This window comes from Argentina anserina, chromosome 6 (assembly GCF_933775445.1).
Source record: "Argentina anserina chromosome 6, drPotAnse1.1, whole genome shotgun sequence".
NCBI lineage: Eukaryota > Viridiplantae > Streptophyta > Magnoliopsida > Rosales > Rosaceae > Argentina > Argentina anserina.
The window spans coordinates 29,829,010-29,849,350 of NC_065877.1; the positions used below are offsets into that span (position 1 = coordinate 29,829,010).

Sequence of the window (20,341 nt, forward strand, 5' to 3'; positions counted from 1 at the left end):
GTTTGGTAGAGCTTATTGGCTCAGGTGATTATAAGTTAAGTCCATCAAAGTGTTTGGTAAGTTAGCTTCTTCCTTCCGGCTTTTAAAAGCCTTGGTTTTTTTCCTTGGCTTTTAGAAGTTGGTTCCCCCCCAGCTTTTAGAAGCAGAAGCCTGAAAAACACGGAAAAGAACTGTAGCGCAATTAAATGAAGTTTTCAAAATACCTTTGGGTACCCCTCGTCTATTTCATTAATTACATTATCCAAATTCTTATTCGTCTATTCGACCTCCACTCAACATGTTCTTCTCGTGGATTTCCAACTGAGCCTATCAATTTTCTCTAGCGGTGCTCCTCTTACAGCGTGTTCCCTCCGGTCGTTCAACGCCTCCATGACTAACTTTTGATAATTGGTTATGATGTTGATTCTCTTGGTGAGCTCTACATGTCCATATTATTGGTTTCCATTTTAATTAAGGTTTGATGGATTTGGTATTTTGGGATTTCTATGTTTACTGTACGTGGAGTTATGCATGTATTCCTTGATTGGGTTCTACTTCGATTTTTACCTGGGGAAAACATATTGGTTTATGTATATAATTGGGTTTATGTTCGGTTGAGAATTGAAGATGTTAAGGATTTGGGTTTTGGGTAGTGGTGTAGGACAGTGGCGGCTGCAGTGGTGTCTTGAATGTCAGTTAGTTAACTCAAGTCATTGAGAATTGCAGAAAATGAGTTTAATGGTTATGATACTAGACTTGGAGAGTAGTTAGGTTTCTGTGATTTTGGTATTCATACCTGTAGTTGGTGTAAAATATACTATGGAGCCTTGAATCCAAATTTGCAAATCCTCTCTCGGTATAGACTATCACTGTATATGCAAGTCTTTTCAAGCACAAATATTAACTAGAAAAAGCTATGATTTGCCATACTGATGCTTGTGTTTTTCATTTGTTCGTTTAATCTAGGGTAAATGATTATTTCAATGGAAAGATTTGGATCGCACAAGATATAGGGATCAAGGAAAGGACTTGTACTGGGATGCAAAATGGTTTCATGAGTGTGAATGTATTCTTGCAAGCTGGAAGAATCTTCTTAGCAGACCTCTATCAACTGTATACCAGTTGGGATGTTGATTTTGGTAAGTGGACTCAACGATACATGCTTTAGTAAATGACAGAACTTAGTCTGTTTTTAAAGTTGTTTAATATACTTTTATGATCAGTGAAAAAGGACTGCGTGTTCGGTAATGACTTAAATATGAATGAAATATTTTAGGCCTCATCGGTACGCTAATAGATGTATGAGTTCTGCATTGGTTTTGAGAAACAGTATTTCTAAAGGCCATAACACACCTTAAAACGGAGAAAAATCAACTTAGATGCAAAAAAATAAAGTTTACTGGGGGTAGTAAAAATTTACCAAAGTTTACTAGAGGTAGTAAACTTATACTGGGGGTATTAAACTTGAAAAACAGTATTTCTAAAGGCCATAACACACCTTAAAACGGAGAAAAATCGACTTAGATGCAAAAAAATAAAATTTACTGGGGGTAGTAAAAATTTACCAAAGTTTACTAGAGGTAGTAAACTTCTACTGGGGGTATTAAACTTGAAAAACAGTATTTCTAAAGGCCATAAAACACCTTAAAACGGAGAAAAATCAACTTAAATGCAAAAAAAATAAAGTTTATTGGGGGTAGTAAAAATTTACCAAAGTTTACTAGAGGTAGTAAACTTTTACTGGGGGTATTATTAAACTTGAAAAAAAGTATTTCTAAAGGCCATAACACACCTTAAAACGGAGAAAAATCAATTTAGATGCAAAAAAAATAAAGTTTACTGGGGGTAGTAAAAATTTACTAAAATTTACTAGAGGTAGTAAACTTCTACTGGGGGTATTAAACTTGAAAAACAGTATTTCTAAAGGCCATAACACACCTTAAAACGGAGAAAAATCAACTTAGATGTAAAAAAATAAAGTTTACTGGGGGTAGTAAAAATTTACTAAAGTTTACTAGAGGTAGTAAACTTCTACTGGGGTATTAAACTTGAAAAACAGTATTTCTAAAGGCCATAACACACCTTAAAACGGAGAAAAATCAACTTAGATGCAAAAAAATAAAGTTTACTGGGGGTAGTAAAAATTTACTAAAGTTTACTAGAGGTAGTAAAAATTTACTAAAGTTTACTAGAGGTAGTAAACTTCTACTGGGGGTATTAAACTTGAAAAACAGTATTTCTAAAGGCCATAACACACATTAAAACGGAGAAAAATCAACTTAGATGCAAAAAAATAAAGTTTACTGGGGGTAGTAAAAATTTACTAAAGTTTACTAGAGGTAGTAAACTTCTACTGTGGGTATTAAACTTGAAAAACAGTATTTCTAAAGGCCATAACACACATTAAAACGGAGAAAAATCAACTTAGATGCAAAAAAATAAAGTTTATTAGGGGTAGTAAAAATTTACTAAAGTTTACTATCTCTAGTAAACTTCTACTGGGGGTATTAAACTTGAAAAACAGTATTTCTAAAGGCCATAACACACCTTAAAACGGAGAAAAATCAACTTAGATGCAAAAAATAAAGTTTACTAGGGGTAGTAAAAATTTACTAAAGTTTACTAGAGGTAGTAAACTTTTACTAGGGGTATTAAACTTGAAAAACATTATTTCTACATAATAAAAGGTATGAAACTACTTGATGAAGGCTTCCATGAAAGGGAAGGTGGTGGAGATGAGGAAGATGATGATGATGATGATGAACAAAATCATCATGGCGCACAAGAAATTGATATATTATGAGACAAGATTGCTCAAACTTTGATGAATGCACGTGATTGAGTATTTATGTATTGACATGATCCTAATCAGAACCAAATTATCAATATCAGAGTATATTAGTTTAAGATAATTTTAAAATTATCCAATATTAATATGCCATATATTTTCAGGCATTGTTTTAAACTAAAATTAACTAAAAATTATCTTACATGTCTAAATTGGTCATTTGACAAATTAAAAGCATAAGTTAGTTTGAGTTTACCAAACGCTTTGTCATTACTTCTGTCACTTATATAAGCCAGTTTACCAAACAGTCTACAATTTTATTTATCAGCCACTTATTTTCAGAAATCAGCATAAGCCGACTTTTTTTATAAGCCCAGCTGTACCAAACACACCCTATGTCACCCCATAAGTCATAAGTTTTAAGAAAAAATTTGAGTACAAACTAGTACGTACGTGTGCATCCGAACTATCTTTTATTTTTCTATTTTTTATAATATAAATAAAAAAATTTAACCGTTTAAAGGTAAATTAAATTAATATAGATCATGTTTACAAAAAATTGATGTAAACAAAAATCGTCTTCATAGTCGATTGCATTAAACAAATTGACAGTTGATCATGATACTACTAACTTTCACCATAACCGTTCATTTGTTTGATGCAATTGATAAAACAAACGATTTTTGTTTATGTTGATCTTTTACGGATATGCTCTTTAGTAATAAACTAAATTTTTGAACGGTTAAAATTATGTATCTATATTTCTAAAGTGTGTAAATAAATAAGAGTTTAGACGCACGCATACATACTAATTTGTACGCACATTTTTTCATAAATTTTATCAGAATGAGATATTAAACACTATAGTTGCCACTTACCACAACATGTTACTCACACGACAACTCGAACGTATTTGGATGTGATTCGAATCTAAATTTACCAATTATTAAGTGATGGAATGTAAAGAATACAGAATATAAATGATTGATATATAACGTTGTTATATTGTTATTAATATGAATTTAGAGGATAATCTATTTTAATTCTAATTTATTATTTAGAGGTGTTCCCCTCCCATTGGGTGAAACTTGGAGTTGACAAAAGACTTCGGACTTCGTTACTTGAAATCCGCTTCCGGCGGCTACTATTGTACCAATCCCTGACAGCATTTAAACTTACGTCAGACAAATTATTTTTTACAACTAGTATTTATACCCTACGTGTCGCTCTATAAATGGATATCAGTGCGAGTTCTGATGAACTCGACCACAGATAATAAAAGCTCCTCAACCGTGGTATCCACCACCAGCTTCGGCACGTCCCCGGCGTCGTAATCCGTGCAACCGCCGTAGCTTTCCAACAGCCTCTCCATCTCCCGCCACGTGGACGGCTCGTGCCAGGTGGCTTCCTCGCGCCACTCCTCCTCGTCCGCCGGCCTGCACTCCACCACCACCACCCGGCCTCCGCCGGGAGAGAGGCGAGCCCACGACGACGCTGAGCCCGAGGCAGAGCTGGGTGGAAGTTAGCCGCCAGATGGCGCCGTACGACATGTCGTTTAGCAGGGAAGAGGAAACCCCTGCTTCTTCCTGGAGTGTCAGCGTGGAGTCACGCACGTCGTCTTTGTCAATGAGAGGGATTTTGAGAGTTGAAGCTAGGGAACGAGCCACCGGTTCCGGGATGGCATTTCATGGCGATTATCACCGGCACCGGTACGGCTTTTCCTCCTTCCTTGGCCATTTCAGTAGATCTCTGTGACAAGTTTTGGATTCGTGTCTCGGGTTTTATCTTTGCGGAGATAGGGCAAAGCTGAGTCATGTGGTTCATCTTCTAGGAAGCTTTGTGATCACGTAAACAAAAAAACAAAGAGAAATATTCTTGATCATTATTATCTGACACTACCACAAGTTTTGACTATAATTTGCGTAACGAATTCCTGGGGGCCTTCAAGCCCTACAAGTCTACAACATACAGTTTGAGCTTCGAACTCAATATCAATCTTTCTTCAACCAGCTTGATTCCGGTGCTTCTTCCGCTTCTTTCCTTCGACCAGACCTGCTGGGGCTGGAACTTGCGACGGGGGCAGCGGTGTTGTGTCTGCAAGTGCTGATGGGGGAGTGATGTGAATTGATGATGAGTCACAGCTCAACTTAGCAGCTCCATTTGAGGCAGGCAAATCAGTAGCTATCTCTACCACATCCCCGGGAACACTCTGACCTGATGGCTGCTTTGATTTTTTTGCTTTATTTTTTTTCACTTTTACCTTTTCGACCGGAGCTGGAACTTGCGACAGGGATGATGGGATTGTGTCTGTGGAAGCTGATCCCGGCAGTGGGGCAACACCGATAATTGATGGGTTGTCGCTCAATTTTGCAGCTCCATTTGAGGCAGGCAAGTCAGTGGCTTGTGATAGAGGCTTCTGGCAAACACTCTGACCTAATAGCTGCTTCGATTCTGATGCTTTCTTCTTTTTCACTTTGAGTTTTACCTTTCCCACCGGAACATGAACATGCGAGGGGGACGGCGGAGTTGTGTTTGCAGGAGCTGAACCCAGTGGTGGGGGAGCACTATGAATTGATTGGTCGGCACTTGGCAGAGCACTATGAATTGATTGGTCAGCACTCAACTTTGCAGCTCCATTTGAGGCAGGCAAATCAGTAGCTTGTGGTAGAAACTTCTGGCAAACACTACGGCCTAATGACTGCTTCAATTCTGCTGATTCATCTTCGTTGTCTCTAAGAACTACCTTTCCAGATTTACCAATCATAATCTCCCTATAACTTGTCGGTAAATCCGTAGACTTTTGCAATGGAATCCCAGATAGACTATCATAAGATAAAACACATGCTATAGCATAAATAGATTCCCCAAGATCTGGAGGCAAAACTTCCTTTGGATGAGTCACCTACAGCCAGATATACGGAATTAGACAGAGGTAACTAGGTGGGTTTTAGGATGTAAATGCATTATAGTGCAATACTTGAAATGCAAAATCCTAGCTACCAAAGTAAGGATAAAGGAGTACCTTGAATAGTATTGCTGTCGAAAGGCGTTCCCTCAAGCAATAGATCTGTGCAATGTCAAGAGCTTTCGACTGAAAATAAAGCCACCCATCCACTATAACCATGACGGATTTATCAGGTGATGACATAATCTTCTCTTCCCGCTGTCCACCCGACTGACAATCTATCTCCATCGCATCTTCATCACTTCCATAATCATTATCATCGACATCACTTTCCTCATCATCATTGGCTGGCGCAACAGCTATTTCTGATGACAGCAATAATAATGGAAGTGGCCCAACCAGACTACAGTTTCGTATGCTCGAACCCCCATCCCCACGGGTTATCTCATCAAATACAACCAATGGGGAACCACCACATGTCCTGAACTCTGATTTACTAATAATAGAACGAGTGTGCAAACGAACTTTACTACCATTAGGAATCTCTATAAAGGATCCCTTTATTTTTCCTCCCTTAGCAGAAATAAGCATTTTTCCCAACATGGGATACAAACCGGCCACCAGAACTGCATTGATGATACCTGGGTTCTGTGCATTTAAACTACATCTTGACACATCCTCGGGAATAAACCCCAGCCGAATTAGCTCTGTTTGGAGTAGATTTCGCATACCAGCAAGCATGTACATGGTACTTCCAGAGACAAAGTATTTAGCACAAAACCGATTCTCCTTACCCTGCTGTTTTGCAAGCTTCCAGCAGTTGAATGCTGCTATGACTGCTAGCTGATCACTATGCCCACCGTACAATGAACATAGTTCAGCCTTAGCATCAAGAGCTTTCTGCCTTTCCTCAGGCATCATAGGAAGCAAGAATGGATCCTTGTAGTCAGCAGCACAGGCCAGAGTTAAAGCTGGGTCGAGACAGTTCATCAGTATAGCAAAGAATAGCATTTTGCTCGTCAATGGATGAACAGGTAAAGAACCTAGCTTTTCCCCAAGTTCTGTAAGTTTTTCATCCACCGATAAAGCCCCGATATCTTGAAGAACAGAAATCGCATTGCGTATTGTCTCCGATTGAGGAGGATCCAGTGTCTTGTTTAGGAACTCGTCTATCTTGCAATCTGGATCAAGTAACTTCACCTGAAACATAAACATGAAAAATGTAACACATCACTTTATCATACTCGATCTACATCAACAGCATATTACTGTCAAGTCAAATCTTAATATCCACTATGAGGAAAAAACATCACTTCTTTATTAGTTACCGATTGATAATTCTTTCACTGGCTCAGAACAGTAGATATAGATCCAGTGCAACACCCATTCGAATACTAATTCAAAACTATATCTCTCTATGTTAAATATACCCAGTCCTGTCAAACACGCATATGTTCTCTGTTATCACTTATCACTTATCAGTTATATTTGTTAGTACGGAGCATACAACTCATCATTTCAATAATATCTTTAGTAACCAAGATAGTGTACAACTAAAAAAAGCATTTGAACGATACTTGCCCTGTCCTAAAGTTTTATTCTCTGTAGTACAATAACTATCAACTATCCAGTAGAAGATTGTGCAACCAGAAAATGGGAGTCCAGACAGAAATTGCAGTAAAAAGACGATACACAATTTATTTTTTATGATTCAAAGGGGTTAATAAATTTAAAACGGCATATACCTGAAGGCAAAGCTCCTCGATTGGCATTCTCCTAATCTCAGGCACCTGATAATCTGACAATGAAGCAGCTCGAAGTCTAGGGTAAAGATGATAACAAATTCCAGGTTGACAACGGCCTGCACGCCCCTGTCGCTGCTTGGCACTCGCTTTCGATACCCAGGAAGAGTGTAGAGTTGAAACGTTACTAAAAGGATCATAATCTTTTTCTTTCATCCGACCAGTGTTTACAACATAAACGACATCATCAATGGTGACTGCAGTTTCAGCAATATTGGTCGAAAGAACAATTTTTCGGCAACCACCACGTGGACGACTGAAGACCTTCCTTTGTTCAGCAGCTGGAACACTTGAATGTAGAGGTATAATCACACACTTCGAAGGATCTCTGAAATATGGATTCATGAGTAATCTGTCCTCAGTTTTTCTTATATCATCCCACCCAGGAAGAAAAACAAGAATTGCTCCATCTTTCGAATCACTACAAATTTTCCTTAACAATTGCTCAATAAGAATGACATCAATATTCTCAGGATTAAAATATTGGAGATACTTATCGAGCAAATTTTGCTGTTTGATGGAGTTAGAAAGAGCACTTTCCATATGATCTTTCAGCACTTGAGCAGACTCTAATTGGTCTAAGCGCTCAGCCAACTCCAATGCAGTGGTTCCATCGCCAGCCCGCAATTGGCAGTCTGCCCCAAATGATAGCAGCATGCAAACATAATCTACTCTACCCTTTCCAGCAAACACCATTAATGGTGTAAGTCCAGTAACAGAATGCTGGTAATCATAACTTCGACAGGTTCCTTGAGTTGAAATCAATTCAAGAAGTGGATCAAAATCATCATCTGACCAAGCCATACTAATCGCTTCATCTAAAGCGAGCTTATCTTCCTCTAATAAGTCATAGTCTGAGGTTGAGCCACCTAATGCAGGCTTATCTAAGTGATTATGTTCTATAGATCTCAAGATAGACAACACATCCTCCAAATAGAAAGTTTTAACCTGATTAAAAAAAGGTACAACATTAACAAGTGAAATTAAACAAAGCGACCATCAACAACCTGAAAAAGAGTTCTTACAGGATAAGTGAACCCTGGGACACGGATAACCGGGCAGCCACCAAAATACTGTGAGAAGCGTTCCGCATCAACAGTCGCACTCATCAAAATCTATCATAAGCAGGTATCATATGAAATAGACCATAAGTTAGCAATTAAACAAGCTTTCAAATTTGGTGAATAAGTGTTAAACTTGTAAAAAAGATTAAAAAATAAATAAAGTTATATGCATGAACTAACCAGACGCAGATGAGGATATGAGGGAAGCAGGTCTCTGCACATAGGTCAGCAAAAAAGGATGAGTAACTGATAGTCAGACTAAAATGTTCCCAAATTAATAGTTCATTTAATAAGCTGATAAAATTAATTACCTAGTAATATTTTCCAATTTCATTATTATTTAGTTCTTTATCAACATTTAGTTAATCATCATATTCAACCGTCCCCAATCCGTTAAACTCGAATTCGAAGATCCAAATCGGACCAGGAGGAAAGACACATCCATGACCATTATATGTTAGCACAGGCAAATGATAATCAGTCATATGATATATCAGCAAGTAATTGTGTACCTGAGAATAGCCAGCATAAAATCAGCGTAGCGATCCCTTTCATGAATTTCGTCCTACAGATAACCACTGATAATCGTCATTGCAATCCACAAATGATAAAAAGGACAGAAAAAAGAAAATGAGGCCATTTGTTTAAACTTGTATCAAGAAAATAAATTCTTCTATACCATGACCTTTGATGACAAAACACATATCTGATAGATAAATCAATAACCGATGTATATTCCTATTACTTGTTTCTGAAAAAACTTTATAGAGACTCAAAATGAAAAAAAAAAGAGTTCAAACCAACACAGAAAAACAAAAGAAAGAACAAGTACCACAATAATGTGAGTTATGTCAGACAGATCTTGTTGTTTGGTTTCTTCATTCGATGCATCTCCTATTGACATACCAACACCTCTGGATATTAGAATCCTCAACAGAATCCCATTTGTGCAGAACACAACGGATGACTGCCTTCCACCTTTGCTTTCCAGCCGTATCTAGCATTCCAAAAAGAAAAAATTAGTGGAGCCCAATTCTGAAGTTGTCAAAAATACTATGAAGAGATGCATATGGCATGGAATCCCATAGACCTTACATGACTATATAATATATATCTCTATACGGCCTAAGTTCTATAGATTAACCTAAGAATTTTGCATGCTTGCATTGTGCACTTGGATGTTAATATTGAGCAATTTCTTTTCCTCTTTATCAATGACAAATCATTTTTTTTCAACATTCACACTACTAAATATGGACATGCCCAATTAATTTCTTGCCTCTTGACAGTCATTGTCTAGTGACCCAAACAAAAATCAATACTAAGATGGAAGCAGTTCATTATATTTTTTAACAGAATTGTATGGCAGAATAGTTGTTTCTGGGATGAAAAGACATTCAGTACAAGAAAACTCAAGTGTACAATTACCTTGTACCCAACATCCCTGCCAACTTCCTGACCTCTTTCATAAGAGATTCTCTCAGCAACTGAACAATAGAAAAAAAATCTGAGAACTTAGTCTGATCTATCAGAGAAGAAAAATGAACAATATTTAATGTATGCACAAACGATAAGTAAACCTGATATGGCTGAGATACGCCTGGGTTGAGTGCACACTATTTTACATGTCTCACCCTTACCCCACATATGGTCCAAGAGATATTGTGGGACCTGAATCATATTTAGTGACGAAAAAAATATAAGATAAATGGTCTAGTTACTTTATTTAGTAGAACAGCTAGTTTTTAGCTTACAGGCAATATCAAGAAAATTCAAAAGGATCTCATGTACGTCTTCAACAGTGATTATAACAAACCGCTAAATGTTTAGGTAAGGGATTAGTAACCTGTGTGGTCTTTCCGCACCCAGTCTCACCAAATATAAGAATAACCTGGTTTCAAACATGGAACAGTTTACAAGTTTAATAAGTTAGGCTGAAAATCCATTCAAAACAAACCACAATTTAATGAAGTTGGCGACATACAATTTCTCATTAGGCAATGAAAAAGGGGCCATGCTGAGATATAAAAAAACAGATCACATATAAAATATACACAGAGGAATTTAAACACTTCTTATCATTCATGATGTGATTTATCCCATGAGACACTGCTAAAATAGAATTTCAAGTACACATGGTGTCAAAGTTTAAAATTAACCTGATTAGATTCAACTGCTGACGTTACTGCATCCCTGTAGGACGCCATTGGTAGCTTAGACCTGTCTTCCATAATCTGCATATACAAACTCTCACAGCTCAGAATACTACATCTAAAATCCACAAGAACATAATCAATCAGTACAACATAGTTCTAACTCATAACAACCTTGGAGTTCTTCATTTTCGAAGCAAGTCTTTGCACTCTCTCGGCGATATCTTCCTGGCTCATTGAAGGTTTGCAGAACATGGGGTCTTTCATCCGCAGGGCTTTCTGAAACTTCTGACTACCCTCACAAATCCTTTCTTTGTCCTCCCCTCCATCTCCAGGCGGGTAGCGCACAAACAAATCCCCCAAAACTTCTGCTGAGCCTTCTGAAAACATCACACTAGGGATTATGTCATTAGCATTGCAGCCATTGCTCTTTGCCTCCCTCCTAAACAGCCTGTAAACCCGAACCCTCCTGTTTTTACCAGACCTACACAAAATTCACGCAGCATATCAGTTAAAAATCTAATCTTTATAAATAAAGGAACAATCTTTATCAATAAAAAAACAATCTTTGCCAAACACAAACACAACTCCCCTAGTGATGAATCTAAGTAAATACACATTGGGGAGTATTACTCACCCGCTGCTCTTGGATTTCATATCCATTTTCCCGCAATATTTGTGCACGTAGGCCCGTTCATTAGCCGTGAGCTCCGGCCCGAATGTGTAATCTGGGGCAGCCACATACATTCAGTTTCTAATTGCAAGTCGAAATCGTGAACAAAACAAAAGCAGGAGGATTGAAATGGGCATAAAGTGTGTACCTTGTGCATTGGAATCGAAGAACACCTGGAGCAAGTTGTCTAATCGGGTCCTGGCTTCTTCTGATACCACAGGGGGATGGAATCCTTTGTTCTTCTTCCGTCCCCTCAACATTTTTTCGGGGTGGTGGGCTTGTTGATATCTGCTGAGTCGGCGCTAAGGGGCTTAAAGGAGGAGGTGGAGGAAGAAGAAGAAGGTTAGAGTCTAATAGCTGGGTTCAGTGGGGAGGCTTTCGGCGCCTTAACCTTTCCTTCCTCTCTTCCCTTTTTACTACTAAACCAGGTATTTCCAACACATTCCTCTCTTTTTTTCTTTTTCTTTTTTCATATATGAAAGAATTTAATTATGGCTTAAACGTGATATTGGTTTTGGGTTCGTCGTTGGCGAAGACATTACACGCCTTTTTATTTCTAACTGGGTCACAATATGTGTCTGAGTTGAGGCACGGAGGACATTATTATAGCCAGGACACTCGGTGAAATTTCGGGTTTGAACCATTTCACATTGGCTCCGTCTGGGATTAGTCTCACGCCGGAGGTATTACCTTCGGCCATAGAGATATCATGATACCCGGTTTCTAGACTGACCCATCCGTTTTAGTACCACCGTAGAGCATTGGGGGTTGTCCTAAATTTGTCTTCGGGCCCACATAAGAAATGTCCGGAACTGAAAAAAAAAACTTATAAGAGAAGTTGAAAAGCACAACTAGTTAGTTGAACTTATTGGAGAAGGTTTAGTGTGTTTTTTCCCCACATAATCTTCCAAGAGAAGGCTTTGCTCTAGCTTTCCTTCATTTTTCTTTCGTTCTCGTCCTGCTGTTTCGCAATGTTGGTGGCGGTCTCTGAAAGCGTTGATGTAGGTTGGATGTAACCGGCCGAGAATGCTTGTTTCATTAGCATATCTATTGCTCTGAGCATTAGAGCCTGGGGCCGATGGAGGCAAGTTGTTATGCTTAATGCAACCTCTTCATAGTGCGTGCGACGCATTTTGAGATGAATTTTTTCTCATAACATAAAAGAAACAATATCTTAGCTGGAGATTGGGGTGTTACATGTAGTAGCATATCATTTCACTTTCCAAAATTGTAACAAGGACATCGGGCTCTTTAGAAAGGTGGATTGTCGTAAATAACTGCACTTGTGGGAATCGTGCTTATATGTGCATAGTCACATTTATAATGGAATATATGAGATTTGTGATCACATATCGTAACAACTATAAATGACATGAAAAATTAGATATAACAGTTTCCATCCAACTATATTTGCCATGAACTAAAGCATAAGATGCAATCTTCAAAGCATGAATTTTTTATGAGAACGGTGTCAAAGTTTTATTTAAAAGAAGGGAGCTTATATAATCTACTTTTGTTAGATGTAATTTCTACCTTCCACCATGATACTAGTAAATGCACCTTCATCAGCAATTATAACAGTAACGATTTACTCTTAGAGGGGTTGAAATTTCCTATCTACCTACTCATTTCAAACTTCAGTTTGTTCTCAATCCATACTCTTAAAAGGGCTAAAACTTCTTATCTACAAAGTACAAACTCATTTCAAACTTCGACTCGTTCTCAATCCCTTCTTGACATTCGATTAATTCTCATTCAAGTTTAGTACACATCCGCTTCAAGGAAAGTAAAAGGCTGCCTCCAACAAGAGCAATGCAAAATGGACCAAAACATAAATACAACCTATGCCATAGCCCAAAACTCACAGCAACTTCCCCTAACCTTTGGCCCAACTCTGCACTGTGTAAATCTTTAGGCTTTCCCATGTGAAGGTTGTGAAGGTTATGCAAGTTGAACTCTCAAGACTCATCTCTCTTTCTCCTCTATATAACCTCATCGAGTTGGTTTCCTCCACGCAAAAGAGAAACTGTGTTATACGACAAGGGTGCCAGGTACTTTATTCACATCCCACCTTACAGAAGAAAAAATAATACCATTACCCCTTTCCCCTCAAATCCACAACTCATTTTGGGGCATTCATTGTAAATTTGCAATCTGCTATCTCATTTTATTTTTCTCTCTAAATTTTGCCATTTCTTTTTAATATTATCACCACCTCAATCCGGTGCTTTACTTATAAATTTTAATGTGCCGACAGAGGTGAAAAAAGCTAGTTCATGTTTCAGATGCTTCGGTCTCCATTTGTTGTCAATACCCATTATTGATTCTTGGAAGATTCTCGACCTGTTGCTGTGCTGGGTTTGTTGATCGGATTCAGTTTCCAAACTGAAATCGCTTTCTGGGTATTTAAAAGATTTATGCTTTTTAGTTTATTAATCTCTGGATTTGGGTTAATCTGATTATGTGTTGTTTGTTGAGGTGTCATTTGTATATGAATGTTCTTGTTCTGGGGTTTTGGTTTGGCGTTGATTGTGAATCTGTTGTGTGTTGATGTCTGTTCTTATGTTCTGCTGTTTTTGGGTTTGGATATCATGTTTTGATTTGTTTTCTAGTGCTTGATATTGACCTATTGTTGGATTGCTGAGTATTGATTGTCTCTGATTCGGATTGATCGCCAACGATTTGTTTGTAGTGTCAAAAGTCATGTTTTTATGGTCTGATGATGTTTCCTCAGTGGTCAGATCACAAGTTAATGTGTTCATATGAATGTGGATCGTTTCGTTAGTGGTACATTTGATCTATTGTTCGACAATTTCAAGTCATCGAATGACTAGTTGCAATCATAGTTTTCTCGCCTTTTGTGGTGAAAAGTGAAGAGAAGTTATACTGGTTCTCAACTTCATCAGCTGATGACTGATGTGCTGTGATAGTTTCAGTGGAAGCCTATTCCCGGACATGGTCACTTAGAAAAATTGGTGTACTTGTGTGACTTTATTTTGGATCATCATCATGTAGAACTGAAATGTTTCCTTTGCCAGTCTATGATAAAACTAGTGCCCTTTCGTTAAACCTGAATATTTGAAAGTTTGCCATGAACTTTTATAACTCAATTGGTGATACTAATTATGGATTCTATCCTTTGGTCCCGACTATGTAAAGACTAATGCAAACTAGTCTTGATGTATGTCTAGATATGATAGACTATCTTTGAATATTGAATATGTGTGTTTTTAGGTTACAGCTTTAGAGAGCATGTTTTTTAGTAGCTGAGTTTCTGTTTTGTTGTGTTGTTGTGATTAAATGTATCAAAGAGTTGTATTTCATAGATTGAACTCTCAGATACTCTTTTCCTACCATATTGTTCAGGTATTTTTCCTGTGACTGACTGGAGGCCCTCAGGAAAATCTGCCTTGTTTTCTTTCATTGTAAGAATATATGGGCTGAGGTACACATTTCATGGGAGGTGTGGGTGATGAAGAACCAGCCTCAAAACGCATGAAAATATCCACTGGAGACTTGAGAGGCCTTTCCAACGGTTCATCTTGTGCAGAGCCTGTAGCTGGCTCTTCAAGAGACTTGATGGCCCGGCCCCTAACATCCCCAGGGGACGAAGAGGTTGTTGGTTCAAAAGGTGTTATTAAGAGAGTTGAGTTTGTCCGTCTAATAGCAAAGGCCCTATATTCTCTTGGCTATAACAAAAGTGGTGCTCGTCTCGAGGAAGAGTCTGGAATACCTTTGCACTCTCCTGTGGTAAATCGATTCATGGAGCAAATTCTGAGTGGTAATTGGGATGAAAGTGTCGTCATGTTGCAGAAAATTGGTCTCTCAGATGAAAATGTTGCTAAATCCGCTTCCTTTCTGATATTGGAGCAGAAGTTTTTTGAACTTCTAGATGAGAAGAAGGACATGGATGCATTAAAGACATTGCGGACGGAGATTGCACCTCTTTGCATAAATGCTAGCAGAGTTCGTGAGCTTTCATCGTGCATAGTTTCTCCTTCATTTGTTCGGTCCCCCGCTCAAAGCAGTGTGAGGGCCAAGTCTCGGCCAAAGTTATTGGAGGAACTGCAAAAGCTACTTCCGCCAACTGTTATGATACTTGAAAGAAGGTTGGAACATTTAGTTGAACAAGCCCTCGTTCTACAGCGTGATACTTGTATCTTTCACAACTCTTTGAATGAGGACCTGTCTCTGTACACCGATCATCAGTGTGGGAGAGATCAGATTCCTTCTCGAACAGTGCAGGTTAGTCTAAGTTTATCTTATTAATGGATATGAATAGATAGAGGTTTCATACTGATTGGGTTTCTTAATTTGGGGGAATAAGTGTTAGAGACAAGGATATTGCACGATCTACTGTGTGCTTTGGGGATGTTTTGGGTCATCACTGTTACATAGTGGAATGATTGAAAATGTGGAGTATATAGGATCAATAATTATAGAAGTATCTGAATGGAAATGTACTTAGTTTGTCAGTAAAACTCCCTTGAAACTTTGACTTACGGAACGTCAGCTCAGAGAGTTGTACAGGTTTAGGGGCCAAATTGGACATGTGGAACTTGATAGATTCTCTATGAAAACTTGATTTCATGAGCTCTTAGGTGCAGTTGCACAGACTATCCAAGTTGATTATCTCCATTTTGTGGAAAAACTGTGTTGTGAATTTTCATTGACTCACTGAACTTGTACTTTCAAGTAATGATTCCTTAGAAGATTTTATGCAATGAAATGTGGCATATAGTTAGGTAGCTTGGACAGCCCATTAGCTGGTGTTACCATGATGCTGTAAATGCTCTTTTCTCCCCTTCCTCTGGTTTTGGGGGTTAGAAACTTAGAATGTAGATGATCTTAACTTGAACAAGTCAAACTACAATGTGACTTATTTACAGCTGCAAAGTGTCCAATATTATCCTTTGGGAATCTGAAACACTCATTTTATCGGGGTTCTTAGTTCTACTCTTGTGAATACGCTATATTAGTCGTTCTTCTTAGTAGTACCAATCAGACATTTGTGCTATGTGCCTTGAGAATAGCAAGATGTTTCCAGGCATCCTTGTTTAGTACATCTCCCATCTCAGTCAATTTCTGCCCAAGGTAATATCATCTAAATTGTCTCAACCCGTTGCATCCGTCTACATTCTTTCCAGCTTATGTAATTTTAATCCATCACATCGCTTCCTGTCCATGTTTTGTCTGTATTATATCTTGTCAACAAAAATTGCTGACTCTCTCCCTCTCTCACACACATAATGTACCATACCTGGGGTGCTTTACTCTTTATTATGCTTGTTGTTGTAGCTAGGTGTTTACGCTGGTTTGGACTACCCACTCTTGGTTCTTAGCTTTTTTTTTAATTCTAAACGGGTCTCATTTTTATTTTGCAGGTATTACAGGACCACAGTGATGAAGTCTGGTTTGTTCAATTTTCACACAATGGGAAGTTCTTGGCCTCATCGTCAAGTGATAAATCAGCTATTATATGGGAGGTAACACTAATACATTGTGGAACTATCTTTTGTCTTCTGCCTTCTTCTTATTATACATTTGTTACTTAGTGTCTTCAGTTTGATTCACATTCCTTCCCAAAAATAACAGATTTCTGTCATTGTATAGATGACTGCATCTATTTTGTGTGTAGATGATCTCTATGATCAATTTATTTTATTTCTTCAATTATTTTTTCTCGTCTACTGTCTGCACTCCAATTCTATGTTGGTATTCCATTTCTGTTTGCACAACTGTTGCTATTCTCCTTTCGTATTTCCTGATCAGCTAGCATAGTTTTCTTATAATAATTGTCTGCAAGTGATAGTATAACCTATTGTCATCTCTTTTATGTACATGGAAGTTGTCTATAACTCTTCTATTCTATTGTTTGCCTAGACCAGTGTTCTTATGACCCACATAGCCCCAATTGGATGGGAGAATGAGGTTTGAAACATTTGAAAAATAATACATGATCAAACTGAAAAATAAATAAATAAATAAATAAATAAATAAATAAACGCCATGCATCCAGATATAACTCATGTAAGATAATTACAAGTATTTCAGACTTTTTGTGTTACTTTTGATTGCGCTGAGCTTCGATGCCCAATTTTTGTGAGAACTCAAATCCTGGCTCAAAGACATTTTTGAGCAGTTTGGGGTTGAGGATTCCCTGGCATCAAATAAGAATTATACTCTGACTGTTCATGTATTGTTGTTTTCTATTTTTATCCTATTGTGTAAAGAAGTTTGTATCCTTCATTTTCATGTTTGTAGGTTGATGTGAATGGCTGGATTTCATTAAAGCATAGGCTAGTTGGTCACCAAAAGCCGGTTTGCTCTGTATCATGGAGTCCTGATGACTGTCAGCTCCTCACCTGTGGAGTGGAGGAGGTTGTCAGGCGTTGGAATGTCTCTACTGGTGAATGCCTCCATGTTTATGAGAAACCTGGCCATGGTCTATTGTCGTGTGGATGGTTTCCAGATGGAAAATGGATATTCTCTGGTGTCACCGACAAGAGTATCAGCACATGGGAGTTAGAAGGGAAGGAGCTGGAGTGCTGGAAAGGGCAGCGAACTTCAAAAATCTCTGATTTGGAAGTAACTAGTGATGGAAAGAAAATATTAAGTACTTGTAGAGATAATGCTATATTGCTACTTGACAGGGAAGCTAAAGTTGACATACTACTTGAAGAGGATAAACCTATAACCTCTTTTTCTTTATCAAGTGATGATAAGTTGTTGTTGGTTAATCTTTTGAACCAAGAAATTCATCTCTGGAGCATAGAAGGTGAAGTCAAGCTTGTTGGCAAGTACCAAGGTCACAAACGCGCCAGATTTGTCATCAGGTCTTGTTTTGGCGGACTTGAAGAAGCTTTCATTGCTAGTGGTAGTGAGGATTCACAGGTAAAGAGAGTTCTTTTGATTGTGTACAAAAAAAAGTAGTAAAGTTAAAGCATTAAATGGGGGTTTATACACATTGCTAGTGGTAGTGAGGATTCATAGGTAAAGAGTTTAGTTGCATCGTATTAAGTTCTTTTGCTTGTGTACAAAAAAGTAGTAAAGTGGGGGGAAGGGGGGGGGGGGGTTATACACATTCTTTTGCCTCTGTTACTGTTCATGTATATACAGGCGGGATCAAGTGCGGACGTCGCTGCTTCCGGCCACCGGCGATGCGCAACGACGGCACGAAAGGTGCCGGCCGTGCTCCCCCCTCTCGGCGTCTGTGCCGGTTGGAGCTCCATCGCCGGCCTACGGTGGCCGAAATCTGTAAATTTCCAGAAAATTCAAGTTTATGAGAAATTTGCAGAATCCGGCCGATTCCGGAATATATATCACGTTTGTTGCTCAGAATATTTCCCCATATGTTGCTGGGGTCATTAAATTTGGATTCATCATTGGAGAAATGAAATGATGAGGAATTCAATATTTGTTAATTGTGAATTTGCGGGGTAGGAAGATGGGTTAGTTTATTCCGACCTTTTGTGTGATCTGTTTCTGAGGATTTGTTCTTAAAACTCTCTTGATGGAAGGGCCTCCAGGAGTAGCTTTAAGCGCTTAGGTGCATGGTCCCAAGTATAGAGATTAACCTAAAAGAAAGACATTATTTATTATTATTTTTATTTAATTTTATACAAATGAATCTTATATTTTGTTTTGACACATTTTTGATACACACATACATGGGGTTTGCTGGATAATATGATATTACAGAGTTGTTTAGATCAACTTTGCTGTTACATCGAAAATAATAATAATATGTGACCATTGAGTTGCTCTTTTCCTTGTGTGCTAACAAACAAGTTTCACCTTGCAGGTTTATGTATGGCACAGATGCTCAGGGGAGCTTATAGAGGCATTGCCAGGACATTCTGGAGCTGTTAATTGTGTTAGCTGGAATCCCAAAAACCCACATATGTTAGCCTCAGCTAGTGATGACCGTACAATTCGAATATGGGGACTAAATGAGCTAAAAGTGAAACACAAGGAAGCACACAGCAATGGCATCCATTGTTGCAATGGGGGAAGTTGAAAAAGACTTGGAAAGCGAACCGCTGGTTATAATTTCTTTCTCTGACCATTGCATATATGTAAATACTTTATCATTGTCAAAATCAGACATTCATGTCAAACAACTGAAACAAGCATGTGGATTGTGCAGCAAGTAACATACTATATAATAAATCTACTATTTCAATTTCAGTTCATATTTCTTTTCTTCAAGTGCTACAGTGCTACTTTTGATTATTTGTGCATGACTGCATGAGAAAGGCAGCTTGGCCTATTTGGCTATTTGCTGCGGGTGCCCAGTTAGCATGCTATCTTAAGAGGCTACCTGAATCGAACAGTTAGATGATCTCTTAGCGCCACCCCACCCCCCACCCCCCTCCTTTCCAACCCCCACCCCCAAAAAAAAAAACAGAGGTTTAGATAATCTGGTCTGGTGACTAAGTTTCCTCTTTATGCTATAATGAGCTATGAATTTTTTTACTCATTTCTACTTTTTCATGTTCAATTAAGTTTACATGATGGATTGATCATTTGGATCACTCTATAAGTGGATTCTCATAAGCAAATGTGCAGCTTTTTCCAGATGGTATTGGTGTTCATATCAAATGTATGTTGACTGGTAAAGGTTTGGCACATAGATTGTGTACCTTTGCAGCTATCCCTAATTTTTAATCAGCTTCCCAATTTTGATCCTTTATCAACTGCCCAACTTCTCTGCCGCAAGTTGTAGAAAACGTACCAATTTGAGTGAACCCTTGGTCAGATTGTTAGTTCCACATTGATTAGTCTGAACAGAACCATTATTCTTCTTCACTTCTCAGTTTTTTTTTTCAAGGGTTTATACTACAATTTGAGGAATCTTGATGACTAGATTGTGCCTTAAGAGATGTTATGTGAAAATTAAAGTATAAACTAATTAAGAAACTGTGGAGATTTTTCCTTTTTGAATCAGAGAGGTCAAGGAATCATTGGCTTGGAA

General features: G+C 38.1%; 2 protein-coding genes across 2 annotated transcripts; one reads left to right on the plus strand and one right to left on the minus strand.

Moving 5' to 3' along the window:
* Window positions 1-4,629: 4,629 nt before the first annotated feature.
* Window positions 4,630-11,783, minus strand: LOC126798267 (DExH-box ATP-dependent RNA helicase DExH6-like). Its single transcript, XM_050525183.1, has 14 exons — window positions 11,513-11,783; window positions 11,329-11,419; window positions 10,866-11,175; window positions 10,698-10,772; window positions 10,385-10,429; window positions 10,119-10,209; window positions 9,967-10,025; window positions 9,371-9,535; window positions 9,051-9,103; window positions 8,719-8,752; window positions 8,500-8,589; window positions 7,418-8,422; window positions 5,790-6,872; window positions 4,630-5,669 (listed from the first exon to the last, which is right to left on the minus strand). Exons 1-14 carry the CDS (start codon window positions 11,622-11,624, stop codon window positions 4,770-4,772), a joined length of 4,113 nt encoding a protein of 1,370 aa, XP_050381140.1. The 5' UTR covers window positions 11,625-11,783; the 3' UTR covers window positions 4,630-4,769.
* A 1,597-nt stretch (window positions 11,784-13,380) lies between these two features.
* On the plus strand, window positions 13,381-19,556 carry LOC126798893 (WD repeat-containing protein 26 homolog). Its single transcript, XM_050525973.1, has 6 exons — window positions 13,381-13,415; window positions 13,650-13,766; window positions 14,731-15,609; window positions 16,749-16,850; window positions 17,629-18,258; window positions 19,169-19,556. The coding sequence occupies exons 3-6, from the start codon at window positions 14,821-14,823 to the stop codon at window positions 19,382-19,384; spliced, it is 1,737 nt and encodes a 578-aa protein (XP_050381930.1). The 5' UTR covers window positions 13,381-13,415; window positions 13,650-13,766; window positions 14,731-14,820; the 3' UTR covers window positions 19,385-19,556.
* Window positions 19,557-20,341: the final 785 nt, after the last annotated feature.